The sequence below is a fragment of the Argentina silus genome (assembly GCF_951799395.1).
Source record: "Argentina silus genome assembly, chromosome: 9".
In the NCBI taxonomy this organism is placed as follows: Eukaryota; Metazoa; Chordata; class Actinopteri; order Argentiniformes; family Argentinidae; genus Argentina; species Argentina silus.
The window spans coordinates 21780998-21807801 of record NC_139663.1 but is presented as its reverse complement, the minus strand read 5'-3'; the positions used below and the strand labels follow the sequence as shown (position 1 = coordinate 21807801).

At 46.6% G+C, this 26804-nt stretch overlaps 1 protein-coding gene across 3 annotated transcripts in view; it reads left to right on the top strand.

Moving 5' to 3' along the window:
- The first annotated feature begins 3987 nt into the window (after positions 1-3987).
- The window catches only part of spag9a (sperm associated antigen 9a), a 34376-nt gene continuing 11559 nt past the window's right edge, over positions 3988-26804 (top strand). For 2 of the 3 annotated variants that reach the window (XM_083676977.1, XM_083676976.1), the window contains exons 1-14: positions 3988-4483; positions 9238-9358; positions 13886-13956; positions 14470-14558; positions 14851-15001; positions 16794-16877; positions 18697-18817; positions 19123-19216; positions 19402-19532; positions 21844-21901; positions 22275-22427; positions 23741-23792; positions 24104-24234; positions 25253-25309. In XM_083676977.1, coding sequence (XP_083533103.1) covers positions 4184-4483; positions 9238-9358; positions 13886-13956; positions 14470-14558; positions 14851-15001; positions 16794-16877; positions 18697-18817; positions 19123-19216; positions 19402-19532; positions 21844-21901; positions 22275-22427; positions 23741-23792; positions 24104-24234; positions 25253-25309 — 1613 coding nt within the window. In that variant the 5' untranslated portion in view covers positions 3988-4183. The remainder of the gene's footprint in view (positions 4484-9237; positions 9359-13885; positions 13957-14469; positions 14559-14850; positions 15002-16793; positions 16878-18696; positions 18818-19122; positions 19217-19401; positions 19533-21843; positions 21902-22274; positions 22428-23740; positions 23793-24103; positions 24235-25252; positions 25310-26804) is intronic. The other variant, XM_083676978.1, reaches the window with a different exon arrangement.

The window sequence follows — 26804 nt, the reverse complement described above, 5'->3', positions numbered from 1 at the left end:
GAACACATATGGAATTATGTGGTAAACAGAAAAGTGTTAAACAAACCAGAATATGTTTTATATTTTAGATTCTTCAAAGTAGCCACCTTTTGCTTTGATGACAGCTTTGCACACTCTTGGCAAGGTGTGTCCAAACTTTTGACTGGTACTGTACATATTCAGAGATACTCCAATATTCCTATTCAACATATTGTAGCGAACGGCGGGGCAGAGCAGCTTGCCTTAAGCGGGTATCGAACTCTATCGAACTCGCAACCTTCCGCTTACAAACCGGCCGCGCTAGCCACAACACCAAGAGCGTTAACTCTCTTGGTGTTGTGGCTAGCGCTCGATAGCGTTCGATACCCGCTTAAGGCAAGCTACTCTACCCCGCCGTTCGCTACATTGGTGTCAGTAGTGGGATGGCGCCCGTGAGGCCATCGGAGAGGCGTGTCCACGTGAGAGACTTGTATAGTGAAGCGTGAGGGCACGCTCTCCCGAACGGAGGGGATAGTGTAACGACCCTGTGTAAGGCCCGTTAGCAGCTCCGCCAAGTGAGTTAACTCTCTTGGTGTTGTGGCTAGCGCGGCCGGTTTGTAAGCGGAAGGTTGCGAGTTCGATACCCGCTTAAGGCAAGCTGCTCTGCCCCGCCGTTCGCTACAATATTGTCTGTATGTGAAAAAACAAATGGTGCAGATATCTATGACCAGTCGTTTATTATAGGCTTTTCTCTCTAAAGGTATTCTATAGTTTGGTCCCAAAAGCAACTTGTGCGTTGCCATGGTTTACAACATCCTGGATTCTCATTAGTTGAGGCTCCTCTGTCACCCAGGGGCGCCTCTCACACCCGACACTAGTAGAGAGGTGTCGCGACCAAGAAATACAGAAATTCAAAACGGACGTGATCGTGTCTTCTCTTCATGTCGTTGATCAACTCACACTATGCACGTAAAAGGCGTCGCCGTTGAAGTTCACCGCGGTTACAGCCGATATGTAAACTTGGTCGATAGAACTTGGTTTGCGGCTGAAATCTCAGCCTGGTTTAAGAGGCTTAAATCAACTACTCAGTTTGAAGTAACTTTAAGGTGGTTTGGGCAGACACACACGAGCATGGGGAGAACATAAGCATGTGCTGTTTGAATGACCACTTGTCATTGTTGTTTTATAGTACAAAACCCACACAATTGGAAATCGACAATCTGGATCAAATTATCCATTTATCTTCAGTGATGTCATGGGTTTGGAGAAAGGAAGTGACAAAGGAGTACATGAAGACGACATCATCAATGCACTAAAGGGACATGTCAAAGATGGTCACAAGGTACTATTTCAATAGAATTATACATACAACCGCACTCACTTTCTGTGTGACAAATATTTCGATTTTTCCGAAGTAGTGTGGAATATTATTAGTTTCAAACACAGTTCCCAGCTGCGATGGTTGGCGACATACAGCTGTGATTACCGGTTACCATTGTTTATGTGGACATAAACATGAACTATAGTCGTTAATTAACATTAAGTATAGTCGTTAATTAATTTAACATTACAGAATTCAAAACAGGATAAATCTAAGGGGGCATGACAGTTCTACTCTCATAAAGGTATTTAAGAGCATTTAAAAATGCTGCACATTGCTCAGAATGGCTTTAAAGAGAGGTCTGGGCTCAAACACCATCAATCTGTAAACAAAGTTAAAATAAAACATAACACTGGAAAAAAAGACAACTCTTATTAGTCTATCTGTAACTTAGTTAAGTTTCAACATTCTTGTTTTTTCCATTATTCTAGTTTAATCCTGTATCACCACTGACAGAGGAGGACATGGGCTATAACAAGTTGCCCAGTTCAAGTGACAGAGTCCATTGCCTCGTCAGTCTGATTCCAGCAGACAAGCTTTCTCTCATGGATGATGATGTCATCAAGAAGATGAGGAACATCAGATTAGTGGCCAGTGACCTGGGTAAGTGTCTATATGTAGGCACCCACTGTTGGTGTTGAAATTAAAATTCTGGGGTACGGGCCAACATTTTGATATAAGAGGGACTTCAGTAGTGATCTCACTGATTGTGTTGCTTGTCTTCACATTGTTCAACTGCCAAGCCTAATGCTCTGTGAATATGGGGTCCAGCCATGTCAAGTTGTCTTACACATTATACCAACGTTAACTCTTTTGTAGAGATCCCCCAAGTGGTCATCCTCACCAGGCTGGATCTGGCTTGCCCAATCGTCAATAAAAATCTGAGGAAAGTCTACGCAAGCATGTATGTCAAGGAGAAGGTGAGGCATGCTCTCTTGAGAAGCCACAAAAGCGGTCTGACGTCCAGCTCTCTCCATATTCCATGCCATCAGTTTCTACCTTCACTGTTTTCAATCAGTGAATTCAAACTGCTGTGACATTTACATTTATCTGTCTTGACCAGAAGAGTTTAAACCAAAATGCAACAGATTTTGAACAATTGCTGTTACAAAATAGCAGCACAGGTAGTGGTCCTCTGTGGTCCTCTGTGGCTCAGTTGGTAGAGCATGGTGCTAACAACGCTGAGGTTGTGGGTTTGATTCCTGCTGGGACCATGTATACTGAAATGTATGCATTCACTCAATGTAAGTCGCTTTGGATAAAAGCGTCAGCTAAATGGCATATATATAAAATAGGGTTCCTTGCTGTTTGTTGACAGACTGGAATATATGGGAAATGGTATTGCATTTAGCAGACACCTTTATCCAAAGAGACTTACAACAAATACATTGGTTTAAGTAAGTGAATCATCGATCCATCAGTCATCATCAGATAAAGTAATCAATGCTCAGACCTGAGGCCATAGGCAGTCACAATGCTAGAAGAAGGATTTATTTATTTATTTATTTTTATTAACAGGAGAGAAACTTGTACAGGGGGGTAGGACCGTTAAGATGTAGCCTGAAGTGGTGGGTCTTCAATCTACGGCGGAAGATTCTGTATTGAAACTGAACCACAGGTTTTCTAAACACTTCATCTCATTTTATATCCTAATGTCACCAACTAAAGATGGAGGAGTGCAGTACCGCACTGGGCGTCCCCATGAACTGCGTCCTGCCTGTCAAAAACTACCACGAGGAGACCGAGCTGAACAACGACGTGGACGTTCTGCTTCTGAGAGCACTGAGACAAATCCTGGATTTTGCCGATGACTTCTCAGAAGACATTCCTCTATCTGGTGCTATGGCTGTGCTGATCCCTCTGGGCTACTATCTCTCTGTGTTTTTCAGGTCCTGTGAACAGATTATCAGGGGGGTTTACAGGCTTCTGACGGAACCACACCCAGCTACAGGACACCAACACGCCCATGCTCAGTAGGACCAAACTCAACCTGGCACTCGTCCTGCCGGGCATGATATGATTTAACATTGCCCAAAGCATTTGGTTTAGAGGTGCAATGTTATTCAGAAAAATCAATTTAATGTATCCGTATCGTGATAATGCAGAGCTTTAAAATATGCAATCATTAGAAGTTAGAAAAACATGATTTCAAAGGGTTTGTGTCTTTACTTTAGTTTAGAAACAGGCCATTTCCATGTTTGAACATTTTCATGATCCTTTGATTCTCAAGGTATATCCAATGTACTGTTATGAAGGTATAAATCTGCCCAAATTAAGTGCCACAACCGGCATTCTGTTGTATTAATGCTTTTTGTCTCCGTGAAAAATAGACGAAATAAAAAAAACATTATCATCCCCATTGAATTCAATTTGTATTCTGTTTAGGTAAGACAAATTAAAATCAATAAGCATTTTTAAAAATATGAGTAATAAGCATGTATAAGAACACATATGATCATACTGGATGTGACAGGTACATGATTTGATACTGATCTAAGGTTAATCTGTGGCAGGAATAAAACCCCGGTTAGACTACAACAACTGAACATTTCCAACAAAAAGACTACATTCTCCACTCTGCGATGACGTCATCACGTGATTGTCTGGTCAACAACTCAGCTGTTGTGGGAAAAGACTGAACGGGAAGAAGCCGATCCACGTACCCCGCCGCCCGATCCAGGGAGGGACACACATCGCACGGATTTTCTTATTTCAATTGAAGCGGTTTTTTTTCCTCAGAGGGAATACACGTTCCATTCGTTGAGATAATAACGCATTTCCATTCTGGCGGGGTAAGTGGAAATAATTCACAGAGGGTTATTTGAGAAAGGAAGGGGAGAGAAAATGGAGTTGGAGGATGGAGTAGTGTACCAGGACGACCCGGGGACGTCGGCTATGATGTCGGAGCGGGTATCGGGCCTGGCCAACTCCATCTACCGCGAGTTCGAGAGGCTGATCGGGAAATACGACGAGGACGTGGTCAAAGAACTGATGCCTCTGGTCGTGGCGGTGCTGGAGAACCTGGATTCGGTGTTCGCGGAAAACCAGGAGCATGAAGTGGAGCTGGAACTGTTGAAAGAGGACAACGAGCAGCTCATCACCCAGTACGAACGAGAGAAAGCGTTGAGGAAACAAGCCGAGGAGGTGAGTTTAGGCAGAGAGACAGAGAGAGAGAGAGAGATGGAGGACACTGACAGCGGTAGAAATGCTGCGTCTCGGTGCAAGCCAAGGCCAGCGAGGCCGTCCCCGGCGAACCTGTACCGTAAACATGCAACGTGGTGTAACATTACCCGTCCAAAAGGCGTCAACAATAAACAATGCCCGCTAGGCCAGGCCATATGAAAGTCGAGGTATCTTCATGTCATGACTCGAGGTGGAGCTGTGGATTCCCAGTGGCTATATCGGCTACTTTATTTACTGTGCAGAAACAACAACACATTGAACACTCGTGGATGCAGGGCTCCCAGGTAAAAGAGACCCTGGTCTCAATGGGACTCCCTGCGAAAATAAAGGTTAAACATATATAAATAAATGTTTCTCCTTGGATGTCTCCTTAGATATGTTTATAGTGCAGTTAATGAGCTAACCTTTCTTCATAGGGGGATACTGGGGATAGTCACTGTCAGTCACTAACACACAGAATATCCTGGTGTCTGTTAGACTACAGTTTTGATGGATTAGTAACCTTGATGACATCAATCATATACATCCAAGACACTGCGGGATTATTAGTGCAATGCTTGATCATCAGTGGTACAAATGGTCAATGAGGTGAACACATTGTGTACAGTAGTGTATTTGACAAGGTAAGGGTTGAGACCCTCGCCTGTCTCACTGTCCGTCGCGACACGTGCAGGCTAACTACAATTTTACACCTGTCACTCACCTCATAAACAGCCCCACTCACCCATGGCGTCCCCTACAGATAGAGAGAGAGACAGAGAGAGAGAGAGACAGAGAGACGTAGTGCCTTCTATAGTTTGGTTATCATTTTAGTTAGTTATAGTTACAGCACAGTGCAAGTTGCTCATTGTAGTCAAGGCTTGCGCCCTGAACGCACTCATGAATGAGAATTTGCAAGCCTACACCACTCACTCACTCACTCACTCACGTCGACAGGAGACGGGTACACGTCTCTCAGCGGCGGTTGGCTCCAGTGTCTGAGGAAGCCTGCCTCAGACCTGCAGCAGGTGAAGTGACTCAGCACTTTCTGAGTGCCCTGCTCACTGGAGGACAGGGGAGAGGAGGAGAGGACAGGGGAGAGGAGGAGAGGGCTGGAGGACAGGGGAGAGGAGGAGAGGACAGGGGAGAGGAGGAGAGGGCTGGAGGACAGGGGAGAGGAGGAGAGGGCTGGAGGACAGGGGAGAGGAGGACAGGGGAGAGGAGGAGAGGGCTGGAGGACAGGGGAGAGGAGGAGAGGGCTGGAGGACGGAGGAGAGGACGGGCGGGCGGGCGGGCGGGCCAGACATTGACTGGTGTACAGAAGTGTGAGTGGCCGTGTGGGTTTTGCTGCATGGTTTGGGTGGATACACGTGTGATACTGGAGTGGCAGTCAGTGCACCTACCCTTGTATAAAGGCCCCCCCCACACACACACACACATACACATACACATACACACACACACACACACACACACACACACCTCCCAGACCACACACATGCACTGCACAGCTCTGGGCTCTAGGGGTTCCTGTTAGGGGTCAGACGGTCTCCTAGCAAATGTCCACATTAAGTGGAAAATAAAGTAGTTCTATTCCAGTGGTCCACCTCGAGGTCCAGGTATTCCCCAAAGAGCAGATCCAGGATCGGTGTACCGCTCGTCCAACAGAACTGACCTGAGATCAGAGCTTACAGGCTACATCGTTTGAAATGCTGGCCTGCTTCACTCTCAGTGCTGCTTAGTCATGATTTGACCTATTTGTGTGTGTGTGTGTGTGTGTGTGTGTGTATACATACACTTTGTGTATTTCTGTGTGTGTGTGTGTGTATTTCTCTTTGTGTGTGTGTGTGTGTGTGTGTACATACACTTTGTGTATTTGTGTGTGTGTGTACATACACTTTGTGTATTTGTGTGTGTGTGTGTGTGTGTGTGTGTGTGTGTGTTGTTTCTTGGCCCAGAGTCTCAGCGCAGGGGAATTGGATGTGACTTGGACCGTCTGTCTCTCTGTCGTCCCGTGCTCTGGGCGTTGGAGCCGACTCAGCGTGTGGTGGCGTTTTAGTCCCCTCCGTCCAAGCACTGACACTAAGACGCTGAGACAGCAACACACACACACACACACACACACAGTTCCCCCTGAGTCTCTACTCCCCGGGAAACCCCTTGTGTTTCCCCCCAGAAATACAAGGAAGTGGCTACAGACCGACCCTCGCGTCATTCACATCCTAGGCTGGGCGAGGTATTAATTCCAGGTCATGTGATCCTTTGTTGTGACAGCCAGGGCCAGCCGAGAGGCTGCTTTGCTCTGTCATGCTCTTGGATCCGGTGTCACGCCGTAAACCTTCCCCCATCTCCCCACCCAGAATGGAGGGGAGATCGTCTGTCGAGGCTATCCCGTCCCTTTTCATTCACGAGGAGGTGAAAACAGCATCTTGTCCCCCAAGCGTCTTGGGTCAAGCTGCCACGTGTATCGATTCATGTTTTAAAAATATGTTTTTAGGGCATTTCTGCTTTATTGGGATAGAGACAGTAGAGATTGACAGGAAGGATGGGTGAGAGAGAGAGGAGGGATGACATGCAGGATATGTCGATGGCCGGAATCGAACCAGGGACCGTGCGATGATATGGTACGTGCCTTAGTGTGCTACGCCGCTGAACGCCCCACGTGTATCGATTCCGTTGGCATTCGCCCATAGATTGCTCCTTCATTCAACTGAGCTGACACTCGAGTTCTAATTCTACGCATTAGTGAAGGAGAAATTAAACTAATTACTTGACTGTAATACAGCAAAAGTGACTATTATACAGTTATTCTGCGTAGGCCTATTTTAAACCGTTCTCTGTTCTTATTGCATATATCGTCGAAAATGATCTACGAAATGTGAGTGTGTTGTTCTAGGAATTTAATCAGTAAGTAGGTTAGGTTTTGCCCCAGTTGTACATCACTGAAGTGTGTCTCACGCTCTGGCCCTGTGGCCGTTGCTACTGGATCAATATTATTATCATTCAATCATCGTCACATCACACCTCTCTGGAGCTGCAGTAAGTCATCCTCATTTTTGTCAGATCAATATGTGAATACGCAGCGGACAGTTGCAGTGTTCTAGTTTGCGGGCCTCTCTGGAGTAGAGGATCAGGCCAGAGGATTAGTTGGGGTCGCTCCCAGAGAGTGTGGAACACTCAGAATGTTACATTTAGAAATGTAGGCCTACTGTATAGAATGAGTATGACAATGCATCTATACATGAATACACTGCAGACAGTGAAAGCGCGAGCGCACACACACACACGCATGCACACGCACACGCATCTATACACTGCAGACAGTGAAAGCACTTACACACACGCACGCACACACACATACACACACATGCATCTATACATCGATACACTGCAGACAGTGAAAGCACTTACACACACGCACGCACGCACACACACATACACACACATGCATCTATACATCGATACACTGCAGACAGTGAAAGCACTTACACACACACACACACACACACACACTAGTTATTTCATCCAGGAGAGAGGAGAGGACCAGAGGACAGGATTAGCCCGTTCAGCTGGGCAGGATGTGGCAGCTCACACACTCCTGCCCAGAGTTCCGTCCAGGACACACACTCCTCCTCTGACACACCAAGAGGATGTGGGAGGAGTCTGGAATTTCCGGGTGAACAAAGCTCTCCCAAGATCCTGTCTCTCTCTCGGTCCTGTGGGAGTGGAATACGGACGCCCAGCTTCTCACGACAGACGTTCAAACGTTCAAACGTTCTGGTAGTGATGCAGGTTAAGTCTGTGTACAGTCCGTGTGTGTCTGTGTGTGTGTGTGTGTGTGTGCCATCACACATGTCTGCACTCCTCTATTTGGCCATAAATCACTCTTAATTTACTCTAAATGTACTCTGAGATTATTACACTATCATTCCTTCAAGTTCGATTAATCCACCCTCCTCCCTCTCCCTCTCCCATCCTTCCTGTCAATCTCTACCGCCTCTAGCCCAATAAAGCAGAAATGCCCTAAAAGCATATTTAAAAAAAACTAAAAAAAAAATCTCCACCTTTCCTCATGTCCTCATGTTTTCATTTCCGCTGGTGGTGAACTGTAAGGGACTGGGTCGGGGCGAAGGACAAACCTCTGTGCTTTAATGTGACAAAACTAGGATTCTTAGAAGATAAAAGTTCACATTTTACGAAATAAAGAGTCCAAAAACCCTGAGTGAAGTTACAATTGTTTAATCCCAAGATGCATCAGCTGAATGCGCAAACAATGAGAGTCTCGGCTTCTCCTAACGTACTCCCATGAACCCCCCCCGCCCCTCCCCACCCCACCACCCCACCCCCTCACCCCAAGAGATAAGACTCTTGAAGGAATGACATAACAAGAGGCACCATATAATGAGCAGAACTCAGCCTCTTTGTCTGACCAGCTGCTGGTGTCTGCCGGTGAAGCTGTTCAACCCAATGTTATCATGGGAGAGAATTCCACAACCTTGAGAAAACATAACAGTTGAAACTAGGCCAATGTCCGCTTAATGTGTGTCACACAGCTCACACACACTTTCTATGCAGTCTGTCGCTCGCTCTGTTAGGGTGTTAGTTCGTGTGTGTGTCTGGTGCGCTTGACACTGTGTGTGTGTGTCTGAGAGAGGGTGACGGCATGTGTGTGTGTGTGTGTGTGTGTGTGAACTGTATGTTCCTGACCTCTCTGTTTCTCTTGTCTCTCTGAGCAGAAGTTCATGGAGTTTGAGGACACGCAGGAGCAGGAGAAGAAGGACCTGCAGCACCATGTGGACAGAATGGAGTCCCACTCCCGCCAGCTGGAGCTCAAGATCAAGAACTACGCAGACCAAAGTGAGCACGCACACACACACACACACACACACACACACACACACACACACACACACACACACACATTCAAGCGTGCATGAACCTACTCACTCTTAATTTACTCTAAATGTACTCTTAGATTACACTATCATTCTTTCAAGTTCGAATTGAGTCTCTCACACACACACACACACACACACACACACACACACACACACACACACACACACACACACACACAGTGGAGCTATCTACCTGTCTCCTCATCCTCCTCTCATATCCTTGTAGTCACATTCATCCCCACTGATGCTCCCACTCACAGATCTAAAACACCGGGATGCTCCCACTCACAGATCTAAAACACCGGGATGCTCCCACTCACAGATCTAAAACACCAGTTGGGGGCGGCAGGTGGCCTAGAGGTTAGACAGGCCGGCCAGCAATCGGGAGGTTGTGGTGTGTGTTGTTTCGGGGGGTGTGTGCACGTGTCAAATTCCTCCAATTGATGAGAATTGATTGCCTGGCCAAATAAAGAGTCTTCTTCTTATGCTAAATCAGTATGCTAACCAGTATGCTAACAACAGCCTATATTTAACATCTGCCTCTGTCTCTCTCTTCCCATTCATCCCTTTGATTTGACACACACACACACACACACACACACACACACACACACACAGTCTTCACACACCGAGGGTGACAGTAATGGGATTATAGGATTACCGTTACTCCCATCCCCTTTAAGTGGCAGCAGCAAAGCACCACATCCTATTGGTGGATTTAGGGGTGGAGTGACTTGATTGGATGATGCAGTGTGTTTGGGGAACGCACGGCAGATTTGACTGTTCCATCCCTCCTCTGAAACTGTTTGTCAGCAGCCTCCATTAACCTCGGTAGACCGCAACAACCACGCTGGTCAGCAGCGGTGAGGAACTGCTGGCCTCCATTTCAGCCTGTTTTGGTTTATTTCGCCAACTCCTCTTCCGCCTTCACGCCGAGGGGCTGAAGCAGAAGCACGCCGACTGACTCTGGGTCTTCTTCTTTTGCTGCTGCTACTATCCAGGCCTGGAAAATGCAGATTGCTACAGTATACGCCCTGGTGTTTGAACAGCCAGCGAGGCCCATCCATGCGGTTAACCATCTACAGGCAACACTGCCCAGCAGCCACTCCCAGTGTGCAATGGTAAATGACTCATGGGGTCATTCTGCCGAGCCAGGGCTGCCTGCCCACAAGCACTCTCCACTGAGGCCAGAGTCCATAGCTTCCCAGTGAGTGGATAGTTTAATGAGTTTATAGCTTCGGATTCATAGGAAGACACTTTGTGTTTATAGTCTCAAACCGAAAGCTTCCACGGGTCCTTCAATCAATCAATCAAGCTTTATTTATATCGTGCCTTTCATACTAAATTGCAATACAAGGTGCTTAACAGTAAAATTGAAGGACAGAACATACAAGCATACATACATACATACATACATACATACATATACACAGAGAATAGAAATAATAATAATAATAATCCTTGTTCCTTCCCTTATTAGAACTATTGGGACAGATGTTGTGGTGAAAGTATGGTTTTGCAGTGAGATATTGGACTGGGGAGGTCAAGGCAGTGAGATATTGGACTGGGGAGGTCAAGGCATGTTGCGGTTGTTTGTGTAGGTATTTATTGGTGAATGTGTATTTCTGTTACATCGGGCGCCGTGAGATCGCTGTGTGTTTGAGAATGAAGATAGGCCGGGAGCCAATCAGGACTATGTTGACGTGGCCGGGAGCCAATCAGGACTATGTTGACGTGACCTGTTTGGTATCTGCTGCCCACACCTCCCCTCTCTCCCATCAAAAAGAAACAGATTATTGTGATGATGCAGCCCTTCCTGCCTCCTACTTGACTGAGACAGCCAACGTTCCTAACACACTCATTCTATCACATTCACTCTGGCCACGCCGCCGAGAAGGACCCCGTAGCTGGCCTGCAGAAGCCCGTTGTGCAGGGAGGGCCCATTCAGTAGCTGACCATAAATGTGCCTGACCGATATGAATATCCCTGTTCCTCTGCCACGAGTCTCTGTGGGTCTTGCACAAAGAAAGCACTGGATGGATTCATTGTTTCCCCAAGCCTGTCACTGTGCATCCATGCATGCGAGATGTGACCGATCAATCAATCTGTTTGGTGTTGGATCGGTGGATCTGTTTTGTTCTGGTGTCCGATCGATCTCTATCCTTCCACGTCATGTTCTAGAAACCCTCACTTCAGGAGAGTAAAGTAGATTTATGTCAGTGCCACCTCACAGAGATTAAATTCATTAGCAGGATGGAGATGGGAGAGCGGCCTACGTTACGTAACGTGCAGTCAGACAGATTGAAATAGGCCCTTGTTGTTGTTGCTGCTGCGCTGATCAACTCGTATCCACCCTTGGAATCTGATGCGACCGTGATGAAAGCCCATAAATCACGGCCCTGCTGCTCCCACTCGCCCTGCTTGTCTGATGACATCATTATAAACGGACCACCACAACAGCCTTGTTGACATGGATTCCTGGCGCCAGTACACCATGGAGACGGTAGCGTCGGCCTCGTCACCGTGGAGCTACGCTCCTGTTTCATACCGCCCCCCCATGTTGTAATGTACCCGTCTGCCGAGGCGGTGCTGCTGCGGTTAGCCCCAGAACTAGATTAGGCACGCCGCCCTAATCCCATGCAACGCCCAACTGTATGACCCACAGTACCGGATCAAACCAGAACCTGTGTTTTTTTTAATGTTTTATATACAGTACCAGTCAAAAGTTTGGACACACCTTGCCAAGAGTGTGCAAAGCTGTCATCAAAGCAAAAGGTGGCTACTTTGAAGAATCTAAAATATAAACCATATTCTGGTTTGTTTAACACTTTTTTGTTTACTACATAATTCCATATGTGTTCCTTCATAGTTTTGATGTCTTCAATATTAATCTACAATGTAGAAAATAATAAATATAAAGAAAAGCCATTGAATGAGAAGGTGTGTCCAAACTTTTGACTGGTACTGTACATAAAGTCAAATCACATTTTTATTGGTCATTTACAGAATATACAGGATACAAAGTAACTAAATGGGGTGAGCGACTCCTCAACAACAACCACACCAATCAAACGCTGTCAATATCAATTTGCACTGTGATGTCATAATAATAACAACATGAGGAAACAATGGTAATAGCAAAACAACGTCAATAGCATGAAGCTTAACGTGTCCCAGAGAGCAGCAACAACACTCACAATGAGGAAGTGTGTGAGGGCATGTGGGTGTGAGATAGTTGGGGGGGGGGGCGGGGGGCGAGGGGGGCAGGGGACGAAGATGACTATTTCACTTCTCTTTTTCTCCTTCAATTTTCGTCTTCAATTCCTTGAGTCGTGACGGCAGCAGAGACTCCCTCTTCAACAGCCTCCGACTTCTCCCAAACATTTCCACCAAGCTGAGCGTTCTGTTGTGACTGTGGGTAATTGATAGGTAGAGCCCTGCACCCCCGGCTGTTGTACAGCTCACCAAGAGGCTTAAGCTAAACCTCACAATGTAATAGGGGGGATTAGATGTTTTTGTCACCTCTTAAGTCGGGCCTATTTAAAATCATTTGAGAGAGATTACCGCTCCTCAGTGCTGTGAGTCCCCCGCTGGCATGGCACACCCCCCCAGACTAGTGTCATTACTGTTGGGATGAGGACACCTTGTGGCGGGTGGCTGTAATTGCAGCAGGTCGGCTCGGCGGCCCAGTGACTAGGCACCTTGAGCTGCTTCCAGTGATGTGGTGGTGGACAGCCGTGAGAACACAGGCTGTAGGCCAGGTTGTGTGTATGAACATCAATATCTTCAATGTAATATGTCTGATCCGTAAACTTTTGAAAACCTTTTCTTGTACTCATTGAATTAAATTGACCATAAGCAGTAGGGGACTGGGCATCTGGTGTGCGGCAGGAGAATTCCCGGTGGGCCGGTGGATCTGTGGGCTGTGGGGCCGGTGAGCGGCGTGTCGGGTGAAAGCCCCAGTCCGTCTTTGACCATAAGTATGCTGCAAATGCAAATATTTGATTCAAGAGCAGGGCTCTGTGGTAGATAATGGACTCCTTTCCACACAGTCCACATGATTGTATTTTATCTGTCAGAGGAGCAGATTCATTTGCATGGTCGTGGAAGGTGCACCCACGGTCACACATGGATGGTGTTACAGTTGAACTCCACTGGGTCAGTGTCTCTGTGTGTCCTTCTAGAGCAGAGGGACGAGTCCTCAACCCAACAACTCTCTAGCATCTGGCAAGGTCTTCTATGGTGTATGTAGTAGGTCTTCTATGGTGTATGTAGTAGGTCTTCTATGGTGTATGTAGTAGGTCTTCTATGGTGTATGTAGTAGGTCTTCTATGGTGTATGTAGTAGTTGTAAGACACTGCAAGTGAACAGCAGTAAGGATGGGCTGACTGACTGGCTGGCTGGCTGGCTGGCTGGCTGGCTGGCTGACTGGCTGACTAACTGGCTGACTGACTGACTGACTGACGTTCTTTCTTCTGTGCTTCAGTTGGCAGGTTGGACGAGCGTGAGTCTGACCTGAAGAAGGAGTACAACTCACTCCACCAGAGACACACAGAGGTAGGGGGAGGAAGGGGGGGAGGGAGGGGCGGAGGGAGGGAGGGAGAAGGAGTACAACTCACTCCACCAGAGACACACAGAGGTAGGGGGAGGGGGGAGGGAGGGAGGGAGAAGGAGTACAACTCACTCCACCAGAGACACACAGAGGTAGGGGGAGGAAGGGGGGGAGGGAGGGGGGGAGGGAGGGAGGGAGAAGGAGTACAACTCACTCCACCAGAGACACACAGAGGTAGGGGGAGGGAGGGAGGGAGAAGGAGGGTGGAGGGTGACAGGGTGAGGAGATGTGGCATGATTGGATGGTACCAACCAAACCTGCCATCATAAACGTAATCTGATGGGGACCCATGTCTGTGTTACGTATCAGCATGCAGTTTCCACCTATTCATCGTACGTAAGTACGTAGCCAACACAGTACAGGAACTCCTTCTCGGATAATGAATTATCTTAGCTGTACAGATGTTTTCCTCAGAATAAGAAGCCCAGCCAACTAACCACCACCTCTGCCCTCTGCAGATGATTCATAACTACATGGAGCATGTAGAGAGGATCAAAATCCAGCAGATGAGCGAATCGTCAGACTCAGGAACGCTGGGCAGAATCAGGTAAGTCTCGTACCACGTCGCCACTTATGACAGGTGAGGTTTGGTGGAGGAGCCGGTTGCTGTTTTTACAGGGTGAAAGCTACACTATCTATCGACGACTTCTCGACAGGACACACTTCATTTTATTTGTTTTATTTGACCTTTATTTAACCAGGTTAGTCTCATTGAGGTAAAAGCTCTTTTTCAAGAGAGACCTGTTTTAAACAGATTGAACAGTTGGTTTCCATTTACCAGTTGTGCTCAATGTCCGATAACTGTGGGATCTGACCATCCTCTCCTTCTGTCTCTCCAGAAAAGAGCGCCCCCTGTCTCTGGGGATCTTTCCCATGTCCGGAGGGGGCGTCTCGCTCACCCCGGATCCCCAGGGCAGGGTCGAGACGCCGGGCACAGAGGCCTGGAGGTTCAACGACCTGCCACAACCACGTTCCAACGCCAGTCTCCAGGTGGGCAATGAGGTTCTCTACTGTAATAATAATAATAATAATTATGTACTGGGTTACCAGGTGCACATAAGCCCCATAGAATGAGGTTCTCTACTGTAATAATAATAATGTACTGGGTTACCAGGTGCACATAAACTCCATAGAATGAGGTTCTCTACTGTAATAATAATAATAATGTACTGGGTTACCAGGTGCACATAAGCCCCATAGAATGAGGTTCTCCACTGTAATAATAATAATAATAATGTACTGGGTTACCAGGTGCACATAAACCCCATAGAATGAGGTTCTCTACTGTAATAATAGTAATGTACTGGGTTACCAGGTGCACATAAACTCGATATCGAGGTTATCAGTTGAAGCATGGATTCTGAAGGCCTACGACGTTAACACCACTTTAGAAAGTGCAGGCCCATTCACCAGCTGTGTGTCTGTCAAGACAGGGGCTGTGTTCCAAGGTGTGATCTTGTGCTCTATCGAGAGCGTATACCAAGTACGGATATGCTCTAGATAGAGAGTAAGAACACAGCCGGGGACAGAAGGCCTTAGAATCAGAATCAGAATCAGAATCAGAATTATTTCATTTGGCCAAGTATATTTGCACCTACAGGAAACTGACTTGGTGAGGTTGGTGCAACAAATGGCAAATATTGACGGGAAATTTACAAAATAGCAAAATATTAACAAAATAGCAATAACAAATTTACAAAAAAGAGCAGCAGAACAGTACATCTTGTAGGCTGTGTGAGACTAAGTGGCAATGAGGCTAGAGGCTGTGGCTGACACTGGGCATGCTCAGCAGAGAGCCTTTGAAGAAGACCGGGGGGGGGGGGAGATGCCCCCCCAATCTGATGTGTTTTGGCAGGATCTGACAGAGGAGGCGTCTGTACATTCATACACTTTCCCTTTTCCTACATATGCAAACGACCCCTCAGACCAGCCATTCAGAGCAGGTTGTAAAGGACTTTATGAATATTCATAGGGGAATAGAATGGTTGTTACTTTTCGATTTATCTTCAGTCTGTTTAATACCCGTCATATGGTAGACACACCACACACGCACACACACACACACACACACACACACACACACACACACACAAGTGAAGGAATAACAAGCATCATCCCCACTTTGAACATTTTTGAGTGCAGTCTGTTTTGATATCTGTCTCTCTCTCTGGGTGGTGATGCTACGGCTTTCAGGGTGGCTGTGTGATTTAGTCTGCTGCTCCCTTTCATCGAGAATTGGGGCATCGTCTCCGTGACGACAGTCTCTGCCGTGGTGCATGATGGGAGGGAGGCTGTTGTATGGCTGGCAGCCAATGGATGGGGGAGAAGGAGCCCAGACCGGAACCTGATAGGATGTTTAAGCTCTTTATGTAATCAGTATTACTGTAGGGGTATTTTATTAACTATGAAAGACGTTGTGAAAATAAGATTTATTTTTCAGTTGGTGAGCAAACATTCAGCTGCATTGACTCAATGATACAAAGTGTGCACCCTGTCCCCTTGAGTAGGGAGGGCTCTCCTGTATGGTTCACTGCTTGGACTCAATTAGCTCGACCTGCTTGGTGAATGACCTTGTGACCTCAAGAATTGTTGACCCTAATTAACTTTACTTTCAGCCAGCTAACAACGAGCAAGCAACACACACACAAACACGCACGCACACACACACACACACACACACACACACACACACACTCTCTCACACTGTAACGCTGAGCGGTGTGTGTTTGCTGCTGCTGCTTCCGCAGACATGCCCTTCATTGTAACTCTCTTCCCCAAGCAGTTGGTGGCAGAGGACCGCCCCCAGGAACAGGGGGGTCAGAGTTCACAGGACACTTGGGGGAATTCACTCCCAGACGACTGCAAGGTAGTTGGATCTGTGTTGGTGGAATAAACACAACAACAACAACAACAACCACCACCACAACAACAACAACACGCTTGCAAAGGCCATGGAAAGCACCATGTTGTGTGTGTGTGTGTGTGTGTGGGCTTCTTCAGTATGCTGTTTCATCTCCTCAAAAGCAGCATTCTCTTTGTGCACTCAAATACCCCACTTCACAGAACAGCTGCGCTGCATGCAACCACGCCGTTTTTTTTTTTTTAAACCAGGTCTTTTTAACTCAAAGTAAACACAGACATCCCTTTTGATCTCCATTTTGTATTTATTTTTTTATTTGATCTCAGTAGATGAAACTTGGCAGGTCTGTTTAGGGGGGCGGTTGGCGTGGTTGCATCCAGCTTCTGTGTCGTGTTTCATTTTAGCCAGACTGCATGGTACTTCTGTCACACGCTGTCTTAGCTCTGCCTAATATTTTCGGAACTTCTTTGTGCATTTTTATCACTCTGTGTAGTTTGTGTGTATACGTTAGCATAACACTTGTAGTTTTTCTATCCTTTAAGCACTTTATGTGATTCTAGACTCTAGTGATCAGTAGATTCTTACAGTTCTCGTATTTCGTACATCGTAACATCGCTCGCTGTGAATGGCGTGTGCTTCTTCTCTTCTGAGCTGTGTTTGATTTGCGTCCGCCGGTGTTTGGTGTTCGGTGTTGTGGTGTTCCAGTGTTCCACTGAAGGAATGGCACTCCCCGCTGAACCCCTGGTTTATGTTCTGTGTTGACCTTTTAACCTTTGACCTTGTTTGATCTCAGTCCCCGTGAACCCTGTGAACCCTGTGTGGTAGCTGTCTCTTCTGTCCCTGTTTTGTTTGGAATAGCCGTTGCTGTTACTCTTTGGTAGTCTGATAAGTGTTTCTGTGTTTGTTTGTATTTGTAGTATTTTTGTTCATGCCTTCTTCCCAGTCAACGTATTCCTGAGCTGACGCTTCAGAGAACTAGTTGTCGATTCCATGTCTTTGATAAGAGTGCAGATATAGGCCTACTTCTCAGAGTACAGATATAGGCCTACTTCTCAAAGAGTACAGATATAGGCCTACTTCTCAAAGAGTACAGATATAGGCCTACTTTTCAAAGAGTACAGATATAGGCCTACTTCTCAAAGAGTACAGATATAGGCCTACTTCTCAAAGTACAGATATAGGCCTACTTCTCAGAGTACAGATATAGGCCTACTTCTCAGAGTACAGATATAGGCCTACCTCTCAAAGAGTGCAGATATAGGCCTACTTCTCAAAGAGTAGATATAGGCCTACTTCTCAAAGAGTACAGATATAGGCCTACTTCTCAGAGTACAGATATAGGCCTACTTCTGTTTAGAATAAAGCATTACTTCTTTAGTTGTAAAGCATTTCCCATTGTAACAACCTCCTCAAATTTTCGAAATAATATTTTCTTGACGAATTTTTAAACACGAAATTATTGTGTTTTAAAAATGGTGCTTTATTACAAAGCTGGTGTCGTTATTGCACCGTAAAAAGACTGGTATAGGAGGAAGTTGACGGGAGCTTTGGGCGATGGGTTTCTGTCTCCCCTGTGCTGCAGTGTGTCTCATGTCTTCATTACCTTTGTCTTCGTCCCTAGTGGTCGTTTAGTTTCTTCCCCTGTTTAGTTTTGTGCCGAGCTACGATGCAAGGCTGTGTCGGGATGTTGTTTCCCCTGTGTGCCTGTGTCCCTGTGTCTTTCTGTCACCCCTCTGGTCCCTTTTGGGGTCAAGGTTAGGGGGTTAACCCTTGACCTCTGACCTTTCAGTGACCCCGACAGTGACCCGTTGGCTTGTCATTGCAGGACGAGCTGTCCGACCTCGGTGGCTCCACGCCCGTGTCGACGATGGCCTCAGAAGAAGGTGACAGGAAAAACAGGAGCATGGAGGTGCAGGCAGAGCCAGGGACCAGGTCCGCCTTAGTGGGTACGTCCGTCACACTAAATCAAATCAAATTGTTATTGGTCACGTACCTCGCATACAGCCGCAAGTGATGCAGTGAAATGCTTTTTCAATCTGCCCCTCGTACAACAGCAATCAATAAAGGGCTAGGGGGGTATGCCTTCGTGGCTCGCTGGCCAATTTGGTCTGGTCGCCTGGAACTGTCTGTAGCATTCCTGCTGTTTTAGTTTTGGGGTGGAGTGCTTCAGGAGAGCTGTATGGCATGGTGGTGGTTCTGCGATCGCCCACCTCTCTTTGAGGATCACCTGTTCACGTCTCGTCTCCTGCAGGTTTGCCTGAGAATGAGGAGAGCTCAGAGATGCAGGACATCATCGAGTCGACCCCAGAGCTGTCCATGGACCTCAGCGGATACAAGGCCTCCAGGTAACCTGGATACATTCTCTTGTTTCGTGGAATAATTGAGACATGTTCATGGTATGGCCGACGGCCAGTGGTCCCTCGTGTGACCCGCGATTGTTACAGTGATTTTACAGTACGATACAGTGGTTTTACTGAGCAGTCACTCGTTAGCAGTCCACCGCTAACTGCTAACCTGTGATGTACTCCAGCACTCCGACCAAAGGCATCGAGGGCATCGAGAACCTGGCCTTCGACCGCAACACGGAGTCCCTGTTCGAGGAGCTGTCGTCTGCAGGCACGGGGATCATAGGGGACGTGGACGAGGGCGCGGACCTGCTGGGTAGGAGGAAAACCGTTGCAATACATGATAATAACAGAATGCAATACATGATAATAACAGAATGCAATACATGATAATAACAGAATGTAATACATGATAATAACAGAATACCCAGGGCAGTAACTTAGTGCAGCACAACCAGATCCTAGCATGGTTTTGAGTTACATCCCTTTCCTTCATGTCTGCAAAGGTTTTGGAAGAAATACATCTGAAGTTTGTCTCTGACTGAGTTTATTTTTTACTTCATTGCGAAAGTTAAAGTAATACTGTAGGTGGCTCACTGTAAGCACATGTTAGGGTTGTGTTGTGTTGGGAGGACTTTTGTATGTATTTGAGTGTGTTGGGTTAGGGTTAGGCTTAGGGTTAGTAGGGTTAGGGGTTAGGGTTAGTAGGGTTAGGGTTGAGTGTGTTGTGTTGGGTTAGTAGGGTTAGGGTTGAGTGTGTTGTGTTGGGTTAGGGGTTAGGGTTAAGGTTAGGGTTAGGGTTGAGTGTGTTGGGTTAGGGGTTAGGGTTAGGGGTTAGGGTTGAGTGTGTTGTGTTGGGTTAGGGGTTAGGGTTAGGGTTGAGTGTGTTGGGTTAGGGGTTAGGGTTAGGGGTTAGGGTTGAGTGTGTTGTGTTGGGTTAGTAGGGTTAGGGTTGAGTGTGTTGTGTTGGGTTAGGGGTTAGGGTTAGGGGTTAGGGTTGAGTGTGTTGTGTTGGGTTAGGGGTTAGGGTTAGGGGTTAGGGTTGAGTGTGTTGTGTGCCCAGGTTGTTGCCTTGCCTTGCTCTTGCACCTGTGTCTATTGCATGCAATGTGTACTCTAGTGAGTCAGCTGAACAGACACTGTGATCATGAGTTAAACGGTGAGCTTACGGTACATTATTATCATGCTCTGTAGTTGTGTTTCTACCTTTTTAGCTCATCTTTAAACCGTAGATATGGATTAAGAGAGCATTCATATGTGTACAAAATATAATAAGTATTTCTCTAATTCTTACATTAAAAAATATAAAGCCAACCTCTTCTATTAACAGAATATGAAGCCAATGTCTACTGCTAGCTACCAGTAATGTAGTTAGCCAACGGATGCTACGGTAGCTTTCTGTGTTAGCCACATGTCATGCTAACCAGCCTCTCTCTCTCCTCTGTCCTGTCCTGTGGCTTTTGTCCCTAACCCCAGTGGAGTACTCTGGTGTGTATGACCTCAAACCTCTCCTTCGCTGTGTTGCTCTCTTCTCTCCTCCTCCCATCTCTCTCATCTACAGCTCATAGCTCTGCTAAATGCTAAATGCTAAACGCTAAACGCCTGCATTTAACCCCCTCCTCAGCTTCACTGTAGCTATGCTAAAGTTGCTAATATGACTAAAGCGTATTTGAAAGCCGTTGGCAGTTAAATGCATTTTTCAAAAAAAAAAAAAAAAAAAGGTTCTCCTTTGGTCATGATTATTTCTGATTATTAACAATGCGCTGCTGTAAGCATAAAATAACTCTTATTTCTTTTCACAGTTGTAATCTTGTGGTTTTTAGTTTGGGTGTTTTTTTTGTATATATATATATATATATAGCTTCTCTAACCGTCTCTGACTGTATCTAACCATAGAAACCTCCCCTCCCCATTTCCCACGGAGCCGGCAGAGCGCCCTACCTTTGGGAGGCTCTTCCATTGGTTTTATCATGCCTCTGTCTCACACTCTCTCCACCTCTCTCTTCCTCTGCCTGACTGGGATTGCATGGTTTTCTCAGATCTTAGTTTGCTTGGTAAGACCACACCTGCTCTCTCCATCCTCCTCCTCCTCCTCCTCCTCCGGTTGGTCGTGTTCTGTGACGTTGTGTGTAGTGTTGTAGTCCTTTGTTTTGTGAACCGTACAGAATGTCTCACCGTGAGATTTCCCACATCCTGATTTTATGGAATCCTATCCTATACAGACTGTCCTGTGTGCTGTATCCCGGTGTGACTGTGTGTATTTCGTATTGTCTAATGGACAGAAAATACACAACTTTCTCTACAGAATTATACGAGTTTTTGTGTACGTGAGATAAAGGTTAAAAAACAATTGTACACTATCTCTCTCTCTCTCTCTCTCTCTCTCTCTCTCTCTCTCTCTCTCTCTCTCTCTCTCTCTCTCTCTCTCTCTCTATCTATCTATCTAAGTAGACTTTAGCAGGCCTATTTTTCTATGGAGAAAGTGTCTTCCCTCTTTCCCTGTTTTAGTGCTTTGTTTTTGGCAACACCTCGTATTCCGGGGCCCCCTAGCTTTGCTTTGGCACAAACCAATTTTCTCTCCCTCAGACAATGTACTTACTTCTTTCCCTCATTGTTTTGATTTGCAGGAATGGGCCGTGAGGTTGAGAACCTCATCCAAGAGAATACCCAACTACTGGAGACAAAGTAAGAGCTTGACCCTTTCACCCCCATTGCAGTGTTTTTCGATTTTGTCGGCTCGATGTCTGGGCTCTACGCTCTGCGCTGTTGCTGAAATAGTGCCTGCCATACGTTTTATTTAAGCCTTGTTTTAGCAGGGAGTCCCATTGAGACCAAGGCCTCTTTTACAAGGGAGCCCTGCAATACACTCAACATGAAGTGATACTTCACTTTCCTGTTTACCCTTTTCGTACCTCTGAAGTGGTCCAAAGTTGCTTTCCTCGCTGTCTGGTGTGGAGATCTCACTATTGCATAATACATCATCCTGTCTCTGTGGTTTTACATTCACTAATGTGGCGGTGTCACGTTCATTTCCTTCCCCCCCCTTTGTTTCCAATAGGAATGCCCTGAACGTGGTGAAGAACGACCTGATCGCGAGGGTGGACGAGCTGGCCTGTGAGAAGGAGGTGTTGCAGGGGGAGCTGGACGCCGTGACGCAGGCCAAGAGCAAGATGGAGGACAAGTTCAAAGAGATGGAGGAGGAGCTCAAGAAGTGAGTGTACCGGTACTCAACAACAACAACAACAACAACAACAACAACAACAACAACAACAGCACACAAGGCAAACCACCACAGAAGACACAGCACCCACACCATCACAACACCCACCTACATTCCCAGTGGCATGGCATCCCATTGTTCTGAGGGTGATGCGAGTGATTCAGGATCCGGTTAGGATTGTGATTCATCTGTTTGATGTGTAGTGATGTAAACCGTGATGAACGCGCTCCTCTGTGTCTCCAGAGTGATTCAGGATCTGGTTAGGATTATTATGATGTGTGGTGATGTAAACCGTGATGAACGCGTTCCTCTGTGTCTCCAGAGCGATTCAGGATCTGGTTAGGATTATTATGATGTGTGGTGATGTAAACCATGTAACCCGTGGTGAACGTGCTCCTCTGTGTCTCCAGAGTGATTCAGGATCCGGTTAGGATTCAGATTCATCTGTTTGATGTGTGGTGATGTAAACCGTGATGAACGTGCTCCTCTGTTCCTCCAGAGTGATTCAGGATCCGGTTAGGATTATTATGATGTGTAGTGATGTAAACCGTGTAACCCGTGATGAACGCGTTCCTCTGTGTCTCCAGAGCGCTTCAGGATCTGGTTAGGATTATTATGATGTGTGGTGATGTAAACCGTGTAACCCGTGATGAACGTGCTCCTCTGTTCCTCCAGAGTGATTCAGGATCTGGTTAGGATTATTATGATGTGTGGTGATGTAAACCGTGTAACCCGTGATGAACGTGCTCCTCTGTTCCTCCAGAGCGATTCAGGATCCGGTTAGGATTATTATGATGTGTGGTGATGTAAACCATGTAACCCGTGATGAACGCGCTCCTCTGTGTCTCCAGAGTGATTCAGGATCCGGTTAGGATTCAGATTCATCTGTTTGATGTGTGGTGAATGTAAACCGTGTAAACCGTGATGAACGTGCTCCTCTGTTCCTCCAGAGTGATTCAGGATCTGGTTAGGATTATTATGATGTGTAGTGATGTAAACCGTGTAACCTGTGATGAACGTGCTCCTCTGTTCCTCCAGAGTGATTCAGGATCTGGTTAGGATTATTATGATGTGTGGTGATGTAACCCGTGATGAACGTGCTCCTCTGTTCCTCCAGAGTGATTCAGGATCCGGTTAGGATTATTATGATGTGTGGTGATGTAAACCATGTAACCCGTGATGAACGTGCTCCTCTGTGTCTCCAGAGCGATTCAGGATCCGGTTAGGATTCAGATTCATCTGTTTGATGTGTGGTGAATGTAAACCATGTAACCCGTGATGAACGCGCTCCTCTGTGTCTCCAGAGCGCGGTTGGAAGTGGAGGAGGTGAAACAGAAGACGAAGGAGGAAGAGGATGTGAGTTCCTCTCCTCTCATGTTATCAATTGTCTACGTGTGTGTGTGTGCGTGTGTGTGTGTGTGTGTGTGTGTGTGTGTGTGTGTGTGTGTGTGTGTGTGTGTGCGTGTGTGTGCGTGTGTGTGCGTGTGTGTGTGTGCGTGTGTGCGTGTGTGCGTGTGTGTGTGTGTGTGTGTGCGCGCATGTGTGCAGAGGCCTTATATACTGTAACCTAATTTCATTCTTCTTCTTATTGCTGCAGTTTGCACCCTGCTTTGCAGATATTTATTGAACCCCCGTTTTATTTTCTTTTTTTTCCTCTGTCCCCCCAGAGCGATGTGCCCACGGCCCAGAGGAAGCGCTTCACCAGGGTGGAGATGGCCAGGGTCCTGATGGAGAGGAACCAGTACAAGGAGAGACTGATGGAGCTGCAGGAAGCTGTGCGATGGACAGAGATGATCAGGTGAGGAGAGGAGAGGGAGGGGCCAGTGGATGAGGGGTGGGGGGGGGTAGGAGAGGAGAGGGAGGGGCCAGTGGATGAGGGGGGGGGGGGGGGTGGGGGGGGGGGGGGGGGTAGGAGAGGAGAGGGAGGGGGCAGTGGATGAGGGGGGTCGGTCGGTTGAGAGGATGGGAGAGTAGGGTACGAGGGGAGGGGAGGAGAGGAGAGGAGAGGGAGGGGGCAGTGGAGGAGGTGTGGGGGGGGGTAGGAGAGGATGGGAGGGTAGGAGAGGAGAGGGGTGAGGGAAGGGTAGGAGTGAGGGAGGGAGGGAGGGCGGAAGGGGGAGAGTGTACAGAAGGACTCATTGTGTCATTTAGACTGAGATGATGGAGTACAGAACCCAAACTGAAGAAGAAGAAGAAGAAGAAGAAGAAGAAGACAGGCCCACACAGAACAACAAATCTGTCAGAATGTACCGAAGAGCACAAAAGATATTAGTTACCACATATATAGAACACAGACAGAGCATATCCGCTCAAGACACATAAGAAGAAGACAGGAAGAATAGGCACAGCATACCGAATGCAATACCTTGGCGAAGCAAGTATTTTTAAACAATATGGCCAATTAGACAATTGGGTCAATAATCTCTGTATTTCGCTCCGAAACACGATTTGCCCGTTAATCTAAATGCTGTTGAAAGTAGGCCACTGGGACACACTGCAGATGGCTTCAAGTTGTTCTCTCCGACTTCTCTTAACTCATTCAGCGCCGAGGGTGAATACAGTCACCCAAATTCTCTACATTCTAGAGCGCCAAGGGGTGACTTTATTCCCCGAAAATGCATCAATTATGATGCTTCATTTTGTAGCCGATCAAAGTGTTTGTTGCTAGGTAAACGCCACGTAAAACTTAGGGGGTGACTGTTCCAGAATTCTTTGGCAGTTGGTGAGTTAAATCGGCATACAGTTGAACAGCAGCTAAAGGACTGTCTCTTTAAATTAGTGAGTTAATGTGATGCCGTCTTCTATTCTCTTCCCAGGGCCTCCAGAGAAAACCCTGCTCTCACTGAGAAGAAGAAATCCAGCATCTGGCAGTTGTAAGTAGTCTCGATGTCATCCGTCAATGTTTAACGGTAGCTACGTGCTAGCACGAGACCGGAGTGTGATCCTCGATTTCTGTTTACTCATGAAGCTTGAATCGAAGTGTATGCTTTATGTCAGCCATTTTATTTACAGTAAAATGCACACATTTTAAGTTGCTCCGGATAAGAGCATCTTCTAAATAACCCCAAGTCTTCAATCTTCAATGTGTTTCTTTTCTTTTTGGGCACGTGTTATGTGAATTGGCAGCATTAGGTAAATGTTTACAAACAAAAGCCCCCCCTAGCCGTCCCCCTCTCTTGCCCCCTGTGACACAGTACAGCCTCCCTCGTCAAAGATGGCCACGTCCTGGATGTGTGGCTTCTCCATGTTTTTTGAACCAACCAATCCGTATATATGACTCTCCTGCCCTGGGCTCTCCCGCCCCGCCCCCCCCCCCCCCTCCCGCGCCTGCTCCTGTTGCCTCCATGTTGTCCTGCTAGACTGCTTAAAGACTGTTAAAATGGAAGCTGCATACATGTCCGCTTTGAAGAGACGTCAGCGCTGTATCTTAAGGGCAGGGTGACAGAGACAGCGCCCGGAGGCTTTGATGTCTGTATGTCCGGTCTTGACTTTTGTTTTGAGTTGCTGTGCTTACGAGGGCAAGTGATGACCTTTCCAATTAAAATGACTATTTATTGTGGCCTTGTTCAATGGAACAAACACTGTCAAAAAAAATAATTTTTTAATATTTTATATATAAACACTATAAAAAACTCTATTGAAAGTGATGTGCTTTCAAGTACCTATTTTAGAAATGTAGAAGCTATGAATATGCTATTTAAGTATAATAATAATATATGCCATTTAGCTGACGCTTTTATCCAAAGCGACTTACATTGCCCTGAGTGCATACATTTCAGTATATATGGTCCCAGCAGGAATCAAACCCACAACCTAGGCGTTGTTAGCGCCATGCTCTACCAACTGAGCCACAGAGGACCACAAGTAGATATCGGGGTCAAACGGTTTGCCTTTCAGATACAACATGTGCTATTGTATGTAACCCCAAAACTATGAAGAAAAAGTGATCTAATGAAATGTGGAACTGCATGCCTCTCTTAATCACCTGGCAGGTGTGTGGTGGTTCTTCCCCATGAGCTGTCCTGTTACTAACAACCCTGGTATTAACATGGCACCTTTTACTCCACCCTTTACTCCACCTTTTACCCTGTGGGTCTCATGGAAGTATATATTGAACTATAGAGCCTGCACTGATTACCATTACTTTAATAAAATGTGGGCCTTCACCTGGCTGTACTGGGCCCCCTTCTTCTCCCTGCAGGAGGGGGAAAAAAATTCCTTCTTCTAGCATTGTGACTACCTATGGCCCCAGGTCTGAGCATTGATTACTTTATCTTATGATGACTGATGGATAGATGATTCACTTACTTAGACAAATGTATTTGTTGTGAGTCGCCTGGGATAAAGGCGTCTGCTAAATGCCATGAA